A 19,809-nucleotide genomic window follows, 5' to 3' on the forward strand; every position below is an offset into this window, starting at 1 on the left:
CCTGTGTGTTTGTGTGTGACTATAAGGCTGCAAATACAAGGTTCATTGTCACTTGACCACAATGAAGACAACAACTCTGGTCTTATGCTCCATCTTTGTACAACCAGTGAAGTTAGTGAGACGGGCGGGATGATGAACAGACAGACAGGCAGGCCGACAGACAGAAGGTAGATGGGTAGCAAAGGAGCAGCCCAGCCAATAACTCACTCATCCCCCTACAGTCATCCCCCTTGGAGAGAGGAAACAATAAGATCTAACAATTGGCAAATGGCTGAGGCAGGCGGAGGATTACAAATGAAATGTAATGTTGTTACAGTTTGGAAATAATGAATTATGAAGATAAGCAGGGATCTGTAAAATCGCTACAGCGATTTAGGCGGGTTTCATTTTTCAACTGTATTGAATTATGGGGAATTGGCCTCAGTCAACTGCAAAATACGAAATGCGGAAAATGAGAATGATTCCCCGTTACACTCTGAGAGTGTGTGTGCGTGTGTGTGTGTGTGTGTGTGTGTGTGCACACACAACCTCAGCCTGTTTATTTGTATGTGTTGCTATGTCTCAATGCTGTGGACATTTTCATGACTGTGTGTGTGTGTGTCTGTTTCTGTGTGTGTGTGTGTGTGTGTGTGTGTGTGTGTTCCTCCCCCAAGACCTGTTGAGGGCTTTCTTTCACTCACCCTGCCGCACATGTGATAAATGTCCCTTATCGCCTCTGTCATTGTAATAGCCCCACACAACAGGCCCGGAGAGAGACACAGAGGGGGGAAAGGAGAGAACCAGGGATGAGAGAAGGAGGAGGGGGAGGTTGAGGTGGTTGAGACAGTCACAGAAACCCCCCCCAAAAAAGTGGGAGTAAAAGGAGAGGTAGGAATGGTGGTGTGGAATGGGATAGCTGGAGTTATCAGTCGGTCTTGTAGGGGAAGAATACGCATCAAGCTGCCAATCATCCAGCCTGAAAATTGCTCTGAGATTTGAGTCCCCAGACGGGGTGTGTGCGCGTGTGTGTGTGTGTGTGTGTGTGTGTGTGTGTGTGTGTGTGTGTGTGTGTGTGTGTCCAGAGAGAGAGGCCCCTGTCGCCCCAGTGCTATTACCAACCCTGTCCTTCAACCCATCCCTTCATCCGACCATCTCACACTCTCTCCTCTCACCCTTTTTTAACTAAAAAAGAACACACCTCAACTCTGCCACTAAAACCAACACTCAAGTTGTTGGGGACAGTGTGGTCATCATTGGCACCTGCCATTAGAGGAGGGAGAGAGACAGGGGGAGAGAGGGAGAGAGAGAGCAAGAGAGAGAGAGAGAGAGAGAGAGAGATGACAGGAACGATGGGAAAGAAACAGAAAGAAAAGAGAAGGGAGGTTAATATGTTAACAGAAACCATTTCAGTCTCTTTAATTTTCTATTGATCTGAGCTGTAGATCTGTCCCCTCAACCTTGTGTGTGTGTGTGCATGTGTTTGTATTGAGAGATAGAAGCCTCCATGCTGTCTACCTATCTAAGAGAAAACTATATTTTGCCATTGCTGTAACTATATTCAATCACTTCATGAGCTAAATGAACATGTGTAAAGTGGTGATAGGAAGACAGGAAAAGGAAATCTACCACTGCCTTACTTTGATGTGTATTTTTTGTTTCAATCATTTTTTAATTTTGTGTACATGAAAAATGTAAAACAAAAAAACAAAAACCCCTCATTTATCATTTTAAAAACATAGAGTGTTAATAAATACAGCTCTGTGTTTCTGTGAAAGTCTGCTATAATTTCAGGACAGAATATAACTCTTCGCTGTGCACTTACACTTCATGGAATGTTTCCCCTCCACAGAAAAATAGGTAAGGCCCCATGAGAGCAAAGTGTTGTGAAACATCTCCCTCTATTGGAAGTTGTGATAATATCAGGCATGTTGGGGAGAGGAGGGGGGTTGGAGGAATCGAGGGAGCACTGATAGGCAGAGTCCTGTCGTGCAGAGAGATAGCTGATTGATAACAATCACAATGATGTCCAGTTGCTCTGTGATGCAATCTTGCACACACACACACCAGCCATCATGCACCCTGGTAGACATAGCCTCAGGTGTGCAATACCTCAGTCCAGCAGATAACTATCATATGTCTGCTCTAATACTCCCAGAAATTTCTTTAATACATATATTTTACTAGTGTTGCCATACAGGGAATGAGGGACACAGACAGACAAGTTGTTTGTGTGTGTGTGTTTGTGTGTGTGTGTGTGTCTGTGTGTGTGCATGTGTTGTGTCGTTCAGACTAAAATCAAAAGTGATGCAATTTGCTCAAATGTCTTTTATGGTATTTTAAATAAGTAAATAAATATATATATATATATATATATATATATATATATATATATATATTTTTATTTTTTTTTATTGGTCTCTAAAACCTCATTTTAGAACAAACATGCTATTACATGAATGGTCTATAAATGATTGTGACATCATAAAATGTCTTGTTGTCTGGTCCAATTTGCTGCCATAACTCAGGGTGACCCCCAGCACTGGAGCTGGGGTCTTCATCATTCAAAAAAAAGAAAAAACCTCTATTACATCCGGCACATTGCTCTTTTTAAATGGTTTTGATCTAATGTAGCCCATGAGGAAAGGTTGACGGGAACTGCAAAAAAGTAATAATAATAATAATTTTGCCAGACACTTTTGACACTCGCTTGAGTTGGTTCTTGTCCTTGTCATCAGCCCTTCTGTCATGGTACATAAGAACAATTACAACTTGCTCCACTGAGTGAATCAGTCTTAGAAATTTCACACACATACACGTGCACACACATGCACATACGACTATGAAAAGATCACTGCACAGCCACAGCCCATACAGAAAAACTTTAACCAGAATATAAAAAGTACAGCCAGAGTTTACAATAAAAAAGCGTCTCATCTTTATTCATATTTCTCCACTGACATCGGCAAGACGTCTTTTAGATTTACCTGTGACGCTCCTGATGATGCTTCAATGTGGAAGAACTTCTTTCATATGCTAATTGAGTGCAGGAGAAAGTCAGCAAAAACCTTAGGGCCTGACCTATTTTTTTTTTAAATAAATCCAGTGAGTTTGTAACCTGGATGGCTGAAAACGTTGTCACGGATGTCCTCCGGAGGCACCGCACCTGCTGCCCCGCTGCTTGCTCCTCCTTAAGTTTCCCGCAGCTTAAATCATCTTTCCATGGCTCTTTGCTGCCCGCATCAGTTTCTGATGCAACAAGTCCACTATCCATTTGTGATTCAGCAACCACATGTTCGTCTCCTTCAGTGTCTTCTTGTTTGTCTCCTGGTCCTCGATTCATCTGTCTCTGTGGTCGCTCTACTCTCCCTGCTAGCTGCAGCAGCAGCGCTTTTTTGAGAATACATCTGTTACAGTCGCACATTTTTCCCTCTCATCTAAACAGTTTTTTTCATCTTTTTCTCTGCTCTCCCTTTGTTTGTTTGGTTCTCAAATCTTTTTCATTTGTTGTTCCAAGCCACAGTTATGATGCCAGCCTACTTTTCCTTCCGCCATTAACTTTGGCACTTGACCTTACCTTACAAGGGGATGATGGGATATTGCATCATCTGCTGTATGTAGGGAATTCTCGGAGGAAAAGTTTAATCAAGTGTATAATTGGGCAGCTGAGAAACAATATTAAAGTTTTTGTTTTTTTTTTCATTTTTACTGTTCTTTACCATCAGAGTCTCCCCACAGTGGGAGGGCCCCTCTGTCATACACCCAACATTTTCCAGAAGGCCAAGTCGTCACCGATGGTTGAAAATGCAAACCTGTCGTTCTTCTGGGTTTGTAACCTTTTTCTTCCCACACATAACATCGTCGATACCACCATCCTCTTTTGGAAACATGCACTATGTAGCTTAGTTTATTCACACCAAACCTTTTGATGGAAATATTCCACATCATTTCTCAAATTTGCTTTGATTAACCTCAGATTTGAAAATGGAAATATGGCTATTTGACCTTTTGCCATTTTTTAATTCCAGGCCCGGGCATGTGAGACCCAATGAAAACAGAGAATCCCCCTCAATAAACTCTTATCTTCCCAGCAGTCATATTCACTGAAAACTTTACACTAAGTGACATCTGTGAGATTCCTTCTCAACAAACTTGGCATCTAAGTCAGGCCAACACAGATTACTGCAATGCAGGAAGTTTGATTTGTGTCCGTTTGATTTCTATTCGGGTGACACTCCGGTGAGATGGGTAATACAGCAGACATCTAGACAGACAGCTAGATAGATGGAAGGCCAGACTGCTCCCCTTGTATGAAGGATTATCCCCTATCCTCTGTTTGTGACAAGAGCTGATAAGGGCCTGAGAGGACAGGCAGCAAGAGGCTGAGAGGGGCAGTGCACACGCACATATTCGCATATAATCCACAACGAGAGAGATATCAATCCATCATTTAGAGCTAGGGATTCAGCAAGAGGAAATGGGTTCTTCTCAGTTTTTGACAACACACACGCACACACACACACGCACACACACACACACACACACACACACACACACACACACACACACACACACACACACACACACACACACCTACCATAGCATCTGCTTTACAAAAGACTCCTGAGGTTTGCGAGTTGAATGGGGCTGTTTGAATGACTGTTCAATTTCATCTATTTATCTGATTTACATTGGCTATTGTTGATGCAGTGGCTTTACGTCTGTGCGCATTTACAACTGTTATTGTGCCAAGTGGCATCAGTGCCGCTAATAGAAACCATGAATCTTAATGCTGCACTGTTGCCTATCGCATTTATAAATCCAAGTTTCTTCTCAGTATTGTAAAAAATGATACGAAGGAGAATGGAATTACAGAGAAAAAAATCCTCAGTTTAGTGCATAATCCATATTTTTTGTGAGATATGCGTGTTATGACTTGTTTATATATTTTTTTTCTTTCCAGAGGCCTTCTTTTCCCATAGATGAAAATTAGAAGAGGCAGGGAAAAGAAAGCTTTACTGCAGTGGGTTCTTTTTTCCTAGGTGACAGTAAAATAGAAGAGTCAATGATTCTCGTAAATGGTCACAGTTGCACAGTAGTCCAAGAGACAAAAGCAGGCAATTGGTTTTAGGCCTGTTACCTGGCATTTAGGTGTCAGGGATCTGAACACAAATGGACTGATCGGTATTGTATTCAAATAAACACCTACATCATTTGAGTTTGCAAAGTTTTTACCCGCGATATTTTGGATTGATTACAGGCAACATACACGAGTAATCTCTCAAATTATGTGGAAATAAAACCGCGCCCAGGGATGGGAAGGAATGAAGCCCAAATTCTTTGTGACTGTACTTAAACAGATTTTTTAGGTATCTGTACTTTACCTGACTATCTATTTTTCAAACAGATTTTTTTTTTTTTAAATGTATTCCCAACACTTTAAACACAAATACATGTATTTTATGGTCCTTACAATTTTAAAACAGCCTCAGTCATGATGCAGGACAGATCACAAACAATGAAAAAGATGTAATGAAAGAAACATCAACATTTTTTAAGGTGGCATTAATGCACATAAACATTAGTTGCCACTTGCCAAAACACTTAAAAGAAGGAGGAGAAATGTTAAGAAGCTCACCATATTCACACGTTTAAATGAAGACAGGTATGACAATCTCCATGGTCAAGTTGAGAAATTGTATCTACTGTGGTGTCGTGAACATTGTGATGTCAGTGGTGTGTTGGGAGAGAAGCAGTGACATGAGCAAAGACATGGATGAAAGTGAACCAGCCAAACCCTGCAGACGGAGTAGAAAAATTACTCAATCAGTAAATGTAAGAGCCTGTACTTAACATTTACTTGAATAAACAGGTTGAGTCAGAACCTATCAGAGTCTTCCCTTTTTTACACAAATAGCACCTAAAACTTGTTTTTAAGGTTAATGTTAAAATTAGGTTCTGGTTATGGTTAGGGTCAGGTATTTAGTTATGATGGTTACATTTACAAAGGCCATGTGTGCATGATATCAAGGAGGATCCCTCCGAAAGATCCTTTCTGCTGTCCTCATCATGATCACATCTCTCGAAGGACAAGTGTGTGTGACGATTCCTCCTGTTAAGGGTCGCGGGGGCTGGAGCCTATCCCAGCGGCTTTCGGGCAAGAGGTGGGGTTCACCCTGGACAGGTCACCAGTCCATCTCAGGGCCAACATATAGAGACAGACAACCACTCACAGCCACACCTACGTTCAATTTAGAGTCTGGATTAACCTGGTCCCCTCTTGATGTCTTTGGACTGTGGAGGAAGCTGGAGTAGCAGAGAGAACCCAGCAGGAACAGGGAGAACATGCAGACTCCACCCAGAAAGACCCTGGGCTTCAACCTGGAACCTTCTTGCTGTGAAGCGCAGTACTAACTACTGCACCACTGTGCCGCCGTGTGTGAGGATATTAATGTGAATTTGTGTATTCCTCACAAGGAAGGCTCAAATATTGGGGAAGCTGTGGGAAAGGCAGTTCAGAGCTTTTTTATATGATTTCTTATTCATTTCCACACTAGAAAATGATTTTGCTACTTTAACTTTAGGCTGAAGAGGTTAGGGGGTAATGCAATTCATTCAGTTTGGGTTGATTCACATGGTCTGAATGGAGAGGCTACCTGAATTCCACAGGCATGTCTTGAATGACATCGTATGTACCACAAGTACCTTACTCACCTTCCACCTGAAACACTCTCATAATTGTATCAATATATTTATTTTTCAGTTTATAAAAAAGGATCTGTAGTGTCATAAAAGTGTGTACCTTCAACATAGCATTTACTCATTTTATTACCTCCCCCCTTCATTTACTGACTGCACTTGTTCTTTCTGCACCAGGGGTTACTATGTGTTGTGAGATGCTGAAGTTGGTCAGGGAAGGGCTCTTACAGAGAGCAGACATATTCTCTCACAATGGATCTGAAGAGCTCTGCTAAAGTTGAAACATTAATTGTGATATTATATACCTTGAGTTTGATGAATTTGTCCAGCTTCCAGTGTTTTCCCTCTTCAGATACTTGGAGGAAATTTTCAAAAGTAAGCTTGGAAAATCAAACTCACTTCCCATTTCTCAACTCCCTCTGGCCAATTAGAGGTCAAAAAAAGGTGAAGCTCTAAACCGACAAAACACAGAAAAGTTGACACAGACTGGGCACATAGAGTGAAAAATAATTAAATAATCTAGTCGACGACAGACAAAATGTGTCAGAGAGACGGAGAGGGAGGGTGTGTTTGGCCCCGCATTGCTGAGAGACAGGTTAGGTGGCAGGGCCATTTGGCGAAGGCGCCGGTGCTAGACTTGATGGATGAGACAAACTGCAGGCTCTTTTCTCTTGTAACTTTAAAATCATTAAGCCTTTTACACGGCCATGCAGATTTTTATAGCCACCTCAGACAATCTATCGGTATTGGGCCTTTCAATCAACCAGATGGGGGGGAGACGTGGAGGGTTTGGGGGGGGGGGGGGCATGAATAGAATAACATCAGAACTTTATGCAAGGTGACACCTTGTGCTCAATCCATTAAAATCTGTTTATTTAATTGTTTGTGTTTTGGTTAACTAGAATTTGAGAATTTGTTTTTGCAGCTGAATGCTTCCAAATGTGGGCTTGAAATTATTCTCAGTCATTGGACACCAAAATCTGAACAGTTCTGAATGAAAATACGATATACATGTATGTATAAAAGTCACATAAAAGTTGCACAATATCCCACCTGCTGGCAGTTAATATTAATATTATATAATGATCATAATATTTTCTTTGTTCTGTTCTGTTCATTTCTTTAGAAACATCAATTACAAAAGCTGCATATTGAGGATTGTAGATTTGGACGCAGGTAAAGTGCACATAAGACAAATGAATGTATTCAATAAAGGAATCCTTTTAGATAGTATAAGGTGAAATTTAAGTTCATCCTCTTGGTCCTTTCATATCTATTCATACATTTCACATCTCATCTCAAATGATCCAGAGATTACAGGGCGGGGGAAAATGAAGTTGGGGTAACGCATGTAGGTAATCCGACACCAAGAGGACAGCATGACATTGATCTAAGATTTTAATCTGCTGCTCCTCTTTGCTCCGCACGGTTTGCAATAACAAATACTTTCCTGGTGGGGAGGATGAGAGCTTCTATCCGAAGGTAGCAGCAAACCTTTGAATCAGGGGAACAAACACAGTTATGGAGACACAAGGTGTATTGTGCTAAAGTCCAATCATAAACCTGAAGAAACTGCATTGAGGATGTTAGGCGATGTGCTCTAAATATTATCACTAACTTGTGCATCAGTGTGCTCATGCCTCCATCCATCCATCTACCTCTCCATTGATCCCTCCCATTCCCTCCTCCACTGCTGTTAGGATTCAATTAACACGGAGCAGGCAGCCACGGCACCCTCATTAAAGCTAATTAGTTAAAACATCAGCCAATCTAACATTAATTGGCTTTGGTAATTAATTCAGCTGCTAGACCATATGAAAGCTGCAGGGAGAGATGGATAATGAGAGGCAGCAAGGGAAGGGAAGAGAGAGAGAACAGGAAGAATCAGAGGAGAAAAAACATGAGAAAGAACGATCAAAGTAAAAAGAAAAGGAGGTGAAATGAGGAGAGAAAGATGAATAACACAGAGCACTCATGTGGGTCTATGTGTGTGGAGAATAGCAGATGTTGTCATTGCGCACAATAAAAAAGCTCACCAAGAAGGAAGATGGAGGGTTTACATTCTAACTCACTACAAAATTTGATTCTTTTTAGGACTTTAAAAAAAATGATGGTCATTCAAATAATTGGTAAAAAAAAAAACTGTGTTTGACTTAAACCTACCTATTCAATGTCTGGCTATTTTTACAAAGGGTTGAAAGATGATGTTGACATCTTTGTGCTCGTTTTTTTTTTTTTAACACGCAAACAAATTGTTTGTATGTGTAGTGAGAAAGGCTGAGTCAGGACTTCTTTATGTCCAACTTGCTGATGTCCCCGTTTGCCACTGACACAGTCCTGACGGTGATGAGGCTCTTTGAAATGGAAATGAGCACCGACAGGCCTCACGCCCACTCACTTCTCTGTTAGGTATCCCTTCCTCCTCCACATCGCTGAGGAAGGACGGATGAAATGTTGACTGTCAGCAGCAAGAGAGAGAAAGAGACAGAGAGAGCAAAGGTCAACGGAAGTAAAATCAGCTCTTTCATTTTTGATTTATAACATCAAGTTTTATAAATATAAAAAACATATTTAAATGACAGCAGATTTCACAATAAGAGGTAAAATCTCTTTTTTTTAAAAAAGCCTACTCAACAGGCATGATCATTGTAATTATCATTTCAATTTGTCTGCTTTAAATATTTAATATGTACAGTGTACATGAACAATATAATCCATTATTAATGATTAATCATGCTGATTAATTATTCATTTTAAAGTGTTTAAAGCCCCTGTTTTTTTCTAGTTACCTGCCCACATTTCTTTTGAAGGAGCACAGTCCTGTCAGTGTGCGGGTGTGTGAGTGTGTGAGGCGAGCTTGTGGGTGCCTGCTAATGTTTGTGTTTTGAGTACGGTTCTGGATTGAGATTTGGCTTATGGGTGCTGGTTGTGCCTCTTCTCTGTGGGTCAGTGCTTGGTTAATGCTCCATTAATTTACTTCTGTCTCCCATGCCATTCACACACACACACACACACACACATCCCCACACACACACACACTGACAAAGTGATTGATTGAATAAACAGCTGTCAGTGGTTGGAGATAACCTCACTAGCATCCCACCGCTGTCAGAGGAGCACGCGCAGGAAGGTCTCAGGGGTAAGAACCCACATTACACATGCTGATACACACTTGAACACACACACCTGCACACTGATCATCATCGTACCATTTATCAGTGAACCAGGCAGCTGATGATTTATGACACGAAGATCTTTTCTTTTCCTAAATTCCTAAATTGTTATTCTCATTTATTTGAAATTTTAGTTTCCCAGTAACAGAACAACGGAGCAGCTTCCATGTCGTCAGCTGCTCCCAGCCTGAGCAGGAGGTGACATGTAGGGTGTCCCTCCATTTTACCTCATCCATGTCAAATCCCTTTTTTTTGCATTTTTCCCATTTACATTTTACTCTCCCCCTTGCAGTGCAACATGCATATTTCTACAGAAAGAAATATTTTTGATTCCCTTGGCTTAAACAGATTCACACTTCTGCACCGACACACACCTTTCCCCTCTCGATCCCTTGAGCTGGCCATCTCTTGATCCCTCCTCTCCTCTGTGCCAACATTTCATTTGCTATTCTAAAAGTGACAACCCCTGGGAGTGAGGTGAGGGAGGGAGGGATAGAGAAAGAGCCCAGTGATGAGTTTGGAGCAGGGCGTGGAGGAGTGCTATTTAAAAGTGCCATGCATCACTGTCAAGAAGTGACAACATGCAAGCACACTCACACTATAGCAGCATATAAAAGGAGACACTGGAAGCGCGCGCACACACACACACACACACACACACACACACAACGTAGTACAACGCAGCTTGGGTGGCAAACTGAAGTTGACCCCCGTTCCATTTCATCAAATGTCCTCTGAATGAGCACTGCCCCTTCTATATTACACACACACACACACACACACACACACACACACACACACACACACACACACAAAAGGCAACAATCAGCCTAGTGTCTAGCCTGCTTAAATCACAGCTCACTTAAGAAAAAAACATATCCACTCACAAGGAGACAGACACACACCTTGCAAGTCCCCCATTTGTATTAATACGCGCCAGGTTTTGGGCTTTAGTGCTCATATTTGCCATTATGGAGATGATGACTTTACGGGGGCCTCTCACCTCACCCCCTCTTGGTCAGGGAGAAGAGAGGGGAGAGCCGAAATGAAGGCTGACACCGCCACGGGATTTATTTGATTGTGGATGCAAGGCAGTGTCATTCTGAAGAGAGGGAATGAGGGGGAATGAGACAAGATGCGGAGGAGGCCCCAAGCCTAAGGCTAACTGAAAAGAAGACGAGGAGAAAATGGCTGGGTGAAGGAGAGAGAAAATTGAAAGAAAGAAATAAAGATGAAAGCAAGGATAGAAAAAAGGAAGAGATGAGGGGCCAGAAGTGCCCCTATTTTCCCTTTTCTGTGAATCAAATCAAATTCCTCTTATCGCACATTATTTGAAGAGGTTATCGGGCACGGTAATTCGGTTACATGCCGGGCTGCGGCTGAGAGATTTCCTTGTTTACCAATGTTGGCGGGTGTTATAGCTAACGGGCCGGGCAAGCGATGAAGGGAGGAAGAAAAAAGAGGAGGAGGAGGAAGAAGGCGAGAAAAGAGGGGTAGTGAGCATAAACACTTGATGCATGTCAGAAAACTCATTTAGGGGAACAACAAGGAGGGGGAATGGAATTGTGTGTGTTTACACACACACACACACACAAGGAGAAGACAGTTGTTCAAGGACAGAACAGCCTCGACATGTAGACACTCTGTAATTCCATTTGAAAAACGTGCTTGTGTGTTCTGCCAGTGTGTTCGGGGGAAATGTGTGTACATACTGTACATGTGCCAACCCATAAATCTGGCCCTCCCCTTTTCTGACTCTTATTGTTGTGCTTAAATCGACTTTACATGCTCAGTGCTCATTAGCTGATTGTGTGTAGAATTTACAACTTCATTCAGTCAGAGGCTGAATATATAAACGACCGAAAGGCAAGTCAGAAGGCTTTCTTTTTTACTTTGTAAATGTCCAACTGCAAGCAGAGAACACATTTAAAGCAATGTTCTGAGTGAATATTCAATAATGCACTATTGATTCAACAATGTAATTTTTTTTTTCAAGAACAGTCTAGTGCACAGCCCACTTCTGTTTCCTGTGAGACATGAATGATAGGCGAGATAAAAGCGAAGGGATGACACACAATACAGGTCATTAAATAGGATTTGGACCAACAGTGTTGTGAGTACATGGTTTGCCTCTTAGCCCATTGAGCCATGAGGGCACCCCAAATGGTTTTTTATCTCTGGTCCCTTTGAGGGTGAGTATCGAGCTGACAATCCCTGTCCTCTCTGGAGGTGGCCTTTTACCTCAGCCCATTGTAGTCTGTGACTGGGAGCCGGCGCTATCTTGCATGTATTGATTCCCACTTCATCTGAACCAAAGCAATGTAGGGAGGCAAGAGAAAGAGAGAGAGAGAGAGAGAGAGAGAGAGAGAGAGAGAAGAGGTGTTTGTGCAGTAGAGGAGACAAACTAAAAAAAGATGGATAAACACTGTAAGTGTATACGTTTCATGACTGGCACGATTAACCCATTTGGAGCTAATGATACATAAGTCAGATTTGTATAGCTGCACACTTCGGCAGCGGGGGCTGGAAGCATTACATTGTTCTTCTGTTTGCACATCCATATCTACTCAGTGTGATACCTCAAGAGATCCTCGAAAAACTCGAAAATCATTAAATTAACTGATTTGATTTTCCTGGTGAAAGATCTAAGGTCAAGGTCATTGTGCCTGCACAAAACCCATGTTATTGGCCCCCAAAAAAAATCTCAGTAATGCCTGGAACGAATTCCTTCAAATTTGGTGTAAATTATGCATTGACTGCAACGGCTGGAAGGGAGGAAAGTGAAAGGTGTAGATTTCTGATTTTACGTGTCACTCTCCCATGCATTGCAGCTCGCACCGCCTCACCATCTGGGCTCTGTAATTGCCTGTTTAGTTCTAGATGAGTTCAACTCCTCTCATTATCCATCTAAAATAATGATCATTAAGAGTGTCTGTGATGCTCAATGCCTGTCGTGTGATGTTGTCAGTTGCTCCTTTCAGACCTCATTAAATCAACTATAGATGACTTGCACTTTTACCTTACCTTTTGTCTGGGGTAATGAGGACCCTGAGAAGAGGTTTCAGATGTCTTGCAATACTTCTTTTAGGGTTTCCAGCAGACCTTTCAGTATAATAGTAGCACTTTATGGCCATGTCTATGTACTGCACTGCACTTATACGAAACAAGCAAGCCAAGTTTGTGGCTGAAGGTGAAGACTTACTACCTATTGGGTTTTAATAGGGACAGATCCATCCATCCATCTATTCATTCATTCATTTTCTTCTGCTTATCCTGTTAAGGGTTGTGGGGGGGCTGGAGCCTATCCCAGCGGCTTTTGGGTGAGAGGAGGGGTTCACCCTGGACAGGTCGCCAGTCCATGGCAGGGCCATCACATAGAGACAGACAACCATTCACACTCACAGCCACACCTACGGTCAATTTAGAGTCTGGATTAACCTGGTCCCCTCTTGATGTCTTTGTACTGTGGAGGAAGCTGGAGTACCAGAGAGAACCCAGCAGGAACAGGGAGAACATGGAGACTCACCCAGAAAGACCCTGTGCTGCAGCCGGGGCTCAAAACCAAAAGCTTCTTGCTTTGAGGCGACAGTGCTGACCACTGCTCCACCGTGCCGCCTAAAAGGGACAGATGAAAGGAAAAATGCATGAAGGAAAAAAATGGGCAATTTTGAAACCAGAGAGCATTCAGAGAGAGAATATTTCCAGCATGGTGTACTTGTCTTCCCCTAGTACTTTTGCGCTGTGGCCCTAATTAAAGCCGCGATCAGTGATGAGCAGGCCTTCACCCCCTGAGTGTGGTGCTGAAGGAACAAATTAGTGTATGCACTGTGGTGCAAATATCACTTCCTGTGTCCCCTAGGTTCCATTATAGAACACACTCTTACTATATATTATAGCTGCTGTTTGTCACATGAGAACATAACTGTGTAATTTTGGTCTCCATCTAATGATAAAGAAAGAAGTTAGACATGCTCCCATATATTGGCATTCATTGTTTTGTGATATGAACAAAACCAGTGACCACAATTAAGTGGACCATGTGATGTAAAATTGGGAATTGTGGAGTGAGAAACAAATGAAGAAAACGATAAAGGGATAGGTTGGGTTCGATAGAGAAAGAGAAACAAAAGGGTGAGATGGAGGGAGTGAGAAATATAGAGAGGTTCAAGACATTTGGACGAATTGAGAGTAGAACAGAGAATTGAAGGAAAAGAGAGATGAAACAATCCATCTTGGCACATTAAGGGGGATCGGGCCTGCACTCCATCACAGCTGTCAGAGAGATGCGCTTCTCCTCTCCCCTCTCTTCCATCCATCCATTCTTCCTTGCTCCGCCAACCAGCATTTCACTGAGGAATCTCAATGCTAAAAAGTCCTGTCAGGCCTATTTCCTTGTTATTGTCTGGCCCTCTTCTCTACCTCCATTCTCATCACCACTCATCTTCCTCCCTTTCTTCTCTTCATTGCTCTCTTCATCCACTTTCTGAGGCTGGTGCCTTCTCTGTGCTCCCCAAGATTAAACGCATCCTGGAGTGTATATGTGTGTGTGTGTGTGTGTGTGTGTGTGTGTGTGTGTGTGTGTGTGTGTGTGTGTGTGTGGTCCAGACCAGGACATGTGATAATCAAATAAATGCATGTATGTGTATGTGTACTACATTTTTGTGACTGTAGAGATCTTTTCTGGTATAAACACAAACCATAGTAGGACCCCTAAGTTCTCATGGAGACCAAGGACAAGTCCTGAAACCACTGCGATTAAGATCAGGGTTAGGCATCAATTGGTGAGGGTTAGGATTAAGATTAGGATTTTGGGCTTTCCATTTGAATGAAACCCATTGTAATGTCCTAAAAAGGATAGATGTGTGTGTTTGTGTGTGTGTGTGTGTGTGTGTGTGTGTGTGTGTGTGTGTGTGTGTGTCTGTGTGTGTGCACATGTTGCCCAAACATTAATCATCTTTAAGGCACTGACAAGACTGGTGTGCGACATCACGTCACATCAACAACACCCCCACTCTACCTTCCTCTTTCCTCTTCTTCTCCTCCCCTGGATTTATCTGTTCACTCACCTCCCCCCATTATTCACGTCCCTCGGGGAACATTTGACAGAGGGACTGAAAAATAAATGGTGAAAAAGAAAAGAGAGGGTGAGAACAACAAGAAAGGATGAGAAACCGTGACAGCAAACATGTCAGCTGGAAAAGAAAGAAAAAATATGATTAAAGAAAAGTTTGTCTTCGGACTTTTGCTCAGTCATTTGTGTTGCAAACCTATGATTTTAGGTGCTTAACTTTTCTTTGGTTTTATGCATGAGTCTCCATTGTTTAAATTAAAATATAGAATAGTTTGATAACAGTTTATGATAAGTGTAAATTAATAAAAAAAATAGTTAATGCTTAATTATATAAAAAGTTCTGAATAAGTTTAACTTAATCATATTTAATTATTTAACTAATGATCAACAGTTAACTAAAACTTAATAACAGTTAAAGAAGAAATAACTAACCCTTAGTAATACAACCTTATTGTAAAGTTTTAACTCTAATGGTAAGTCCAAGCCAAATCAAACATTTTTTGATTCAAATTTAAATTTGAAGAGTCATAATTAGCCTGCCTGGTGCCACCTGTACATTATTAACCAAAATCAAAATACATCAAGATGCAACTGAAGCAAACCAAATTAAATCACATCATGTAGTGTAGAGCAATGGAAAACCAACCAGAATAAAAGAATATGAGTTTATAGGTCTGATTTTTATCCAGGCTAAGTTTTGAGGGCTGCACCTTAGTATTTCATCCTCTTTTGTATGCGTTTTATTCAGTACATTGTAATCATAACTGTATTTTGTTCTTCATTTTTTAACCATAATGAATTGTATTCGATAAGATGAGACGAAATGAGAAGAGATGAGATGATGATGATGTATTTCTACTATCACATCAGAGCATGACGTGTTTGGTAAAAGATTCAGATCATGGAATTCAAACCAATTCACACTACACACACAAATCTTCCATTTCAGCCTTTTCTATTGCTGCCATTCTCTTGTCACACCCATGCATTTATATTCCTCTATCATCCATCTATAGCCAATACAGAAAAAAAAATCATGTTCAGTAAGAAAATTACACATTTTAAATAAAAAGTGCCTTATACTGAAATGCAAAAGCATACTCTGGGCAAAATGAGCACTTTAAAAAGTACATTTTGTGACATTAAGAAAGTCAAGAAATTATCTAGAATAGACAAATGTTTGTGTGCATACGTGCATATGTGTGCATACTGTGTGTGTGTGTGTGTGTGTGTGTGTGTGTGTGTGTGTGTGTTCATGTCCTTTATGTGTGTGTTTGCAAAAAAGAAATAGCCCCATCAGCTGCAGACAAGGATTGGATCATTCTTTGTTTGCTGTGTCGGATAGCGACAGCTTCTGCATGACTCAAATTATCTTGTCAAAGCAATGGGGAGGGGGGGGGGCAGACAGAGAAACGAGGGGAGAACGGGAAATATAGTGAAGGGAGTGTATGGAGGAGACAAAAGCAGGCAGAGAAGAAGCCAGCAGAAAGAAAGAAGGAAAGAACAAAACAGAAATGGATCGTAGGAATCAGAAAACTAGAAAATGGATGAGACTGGAAGGAAAGCAGGAATAGGTGTGAAAACAAGAGTTGAGAGCATGGGAGAGAAAAAGGGAGGACCAGATAGAGAATAATCGATTACCTATTTTTCAAAGTCACTTAACATGTCCAGTGCTGTGGGCTCTGTTAAGTAGTGGTGCCAGAGAATGGGAGGGTGGTATGCGCACACACGCTCTGGGAAAGAGAGTAAGGACCTTACGTTGTGTGTAGCAGAGGTGTGTGTTTGTCTTCTTCACTAGTTGTCTCTTGATGAGTCCTCTTGTGAGAAGTTGTTCCAACGGACCAATATGTGAGCAAGGATATGTGCCTCCGGAGGCCGTTGTATATTAGTGTGTGTGTGTGTGTGTGTGTGTGTGTGTGTGTGTGTGTGTGTGTGTGTGTGTGTGTGTGCATGTGAGAAACCCAAACAACGAGAATGATAAGACAGTCCCTCTACCTGATCCTCTTGTTACCGTGGTGACAAGCTGTCTTAACAGGATGTCCTGACTGAGGAGGAGCTTATTGTTCTTGGACTAAGAAAGCCTATTTGATTGGCTAAATACAGGAAATCAGGAAACATCCTCCAACATTAAGCATTGATTACAATAGGTGATATTTTTAGCCTCTCAGGCTAACTTGAATGGACTCATGCACAATGCACAAACATGGTTCTCATAAACTGTTCAAATAATGACACACACGCACACAAACACACACGCATACACACACTCACACACACACATACAGTTGGGCTCCACCCTGTGCCCTGCTGATCAAGGACAATGAAGTGAGGTAGTGTTGGCAGACTCTATACAGCATTATCTCATCCATGGCTGTCACTTCTTTAAATCCCACCTCCTCTGCTTTGACCTGAGACGAAAATGACACAATGGAAGTCAGAAAACACTATAGTCTGCTTTCTGAGTAATGCAGGATGTATTAAAATGTATACAGCTGTGATGCGTTTGATTTTTGTAGGGCTCGACGGATTAATTGGCTGGCTGATGTCATTGACAGATATATGCCAGTCCCTGACATGTTGGTATCAGCTGGGGCCTGGCTAATACTAATGGCTAATCAACTTATATTATCTGATATACCTGATTTATCAGTCAAAATTAGCTGATGTGGTCAACTGTTTTAGAACAACAAAAACACACACACACGCACGCACGCACACACACACACACACACACACACACACACACACACACACACACACACACACACACACACACACCTAATGCTTCCTGTCTTTGTTCTACTCCATATCTGTTGTCTCCAGGTAAAAAGAAGATGTCCTTGTATGACAGCCAGGCTCCAGTCTGTCCCATCTGCCAGGTGCTGCTCAGGCCCGGAGAGCTACAAGAACACATGGAGACTGAGATAGAGAGGCTAGCCACCATATGCCTCAGGTAGGCCTTCATGATGTTTCCTTTTCACACATGTACACTATACATATATCAACTCGTGCCAACAGTGCCCAAATCAAACCAAAATTGATTTTACTCAATTTACCTCAATGATGCACATGCATAACATTTGCTGATGTGAAAAGCCTAGCATGATTAGAAGTGGCACTGTTTGCAGAATAGCATGAACATGACTAGCCAAGCTTGACACAAAAGACACAGTGGGAAGGATTAGAGATGGACTTGCGCTAGCCACCATGCCTTCCAATTAAGAAGTTTCCTTTTTACTTTTTGTATCCTTTGAAAGTCAGTATGTGTCAACATAGATAAAGCAGCTTGCTTCAGTCACCCTATGCTTTGGGGATGATAGCTTGTGCAATGGCTGCAGCATTTCATGTCCTGTCCTACTAATTACCTTAATTCAACAAGGAAAAAACAAACAAACACAGGACTGGTGACAAGATGAAATAAAGAGTCGTTTGGGATTGACTGGAAGGCTTCATTTATTTTTATTTTTACAGTTGACTAAGACTGGGTCCTTTTTTCCATTTTCAGTCTTAGAGATGCTGAACACTTCAATTTTTATCTTTATCATGAATGCAGTAAAATGATGATGATGATGATGATGATGATGATGATGATGATGATGATGATGATGATAATGTATTTTTAGAATCCCCCCCCCAAAAAAACCTGACATCAAAAGAAGTCAATGTGACTTTATCAGCTTTGATTTGCTTGAGCTGTATGAAATTAGTTGGGTATTACCAGAAAAGGCCAGCAGACATAGGGCAGTTTTACTGCTTATGTAAATATTTGTTATGTCTAAAAGGCTGAGCTCTACCTCAGCCCATATGTCAAGCTTGCTTACTGCTATTCTAAGAAAAAAAAATTTGCTGCCATAAATCTGCATAAAAGGCCGAGGCATATGCTGTCAAAGTAATGCTAAGTGTTTCCTTCTGGGATTCGGATTCAAACCTCTGACCTCGAGTTCCCTGCTGCCCTCTTCTTCCCAAGACAGTTGCACGAGCTGCCTTACGGTGGATAAATCAACTCCAAGCTCTTTTAACGATGGGACACAGCCATTAGGATCTATATTTCACCTTGACCGCGTGTCTGGCTGTGTGTTTGTGTGCAGATGACTGGTGTGTATGTTTGCACATGACCCAGTGTCCACCTAAGCAGCCCGGCTTTATGATAGTCCCCATTAACCCTGTGAAACAGGGCAACAGATAGTGTCACCCCACGTGGATATCACACTTCATTTACCCCCGTTTACACCTTCGACACCCCTCCTCCCTCCTGTCCACGTCTACATCCTTCTCAGCCCAATTCCTCATTGCTGTTCTTCTTTTCTGTGTTCATGTTATCTGTTCTATCGTCCTTTCTTTTCCTCTTTTAGTGCCTGTATCCTGCCTGTCGAGATGATCTTCACATTCAGCCACCAAAATCTTTACAGTTAATCTTCCAATAGGAAGTTTGTAGCAAATTTTGACAGATTTTCCAGTGATTTTCCAGAGGTTTTTTTTTTTTTTATGAGGTGACAGTCACCTTCAATCAACAAATTCTTTGACATTCATCCTTTAGTTCAGTTGGTCATTTGAGCCACTTTGAAGCAATACAGTAAGGCATGACTGAGATATCACACAAACCAAAATGGGACACTGAAAAACCTAAAAAATAATGCCTCCTATCTACAGCTCTCATAAGCTGAAAGCTTTGGAGGGAAAAAAATGTGTGGATATTGTGACGAGAGCTGTGTGCAAGGTCAAGATGGAGGCCAAATAAAATAGAAAACAATAAAATAGAAGAGAATTAAATAAGTGAGGCAGATCCATCTATCATTTTGTGATATGGTGAGATGTGTACGTGTTTCAATAATTAATAAAGGTTAGTAGTCTGCCCTTCCCTCTAGGGGTCTGAAATACTTAGATACACAC

At 41.6% G+C, this 19,809-nt stretch overlaps 1 protein-coding gene and 1 long non-coding RNA gene across 5 annotated transcripts in view; one reads left to right on the forward strand and one right to left on the reverse strand.

The window, feature by feature from the left end:
- The window catches only part of rnf220a (ring finger protein 220a), a 191,710-nt gene that overhangs the window by 121,801 nt on the left and 50,100 nt on the right, over positions 1-19,809 (forward strand). For all 4 annotated transcript variants that reach the window (XM_086202838.1, XM_086202840.1, XM_086202837.1 and 1 more), the window contains one exon: positions 17,743-17,872. In XM_086202838.1, the coding sequence (XP_086058964.1) occupies positions 17,743-17,872 (130 nt within the window). The remainder of the gene's footprint in view (positions 1-17,742; positions 17,873-19,809) is intronic.
- On the reverse strand, positions 7,489-16,852 carry LOC147261009 (uncharacterized). Its single transcript, XR_015115672.1, has 4 exons — positions 16,678-16,852; positions 14,915-14,959; positions 13,375-13,463; positions 7,489-9,133 (listed from the first exon to the last, which is right to left on the reverse strand). It is a non-coding gene; the product is annotated as an uncharacterized LOC147261009 (long non-coding RNA).

This window comes from Aulostomus chinensis, chromosome 5 (assembly GCF_037954235.1).
Source record: "Aulostomus chinensis isolate RoL2024-O1b breed Wild chromosome 5, RoL_Achi_v1.0, whole genome shotgun sequence".
Taxonomy (NCBI): Eukaryota; Metazoa; Chordata; class Actinopteri; order Syngnathiformes; family Aulostomidae; genus Aulostomus; species Aulostomus chinensis.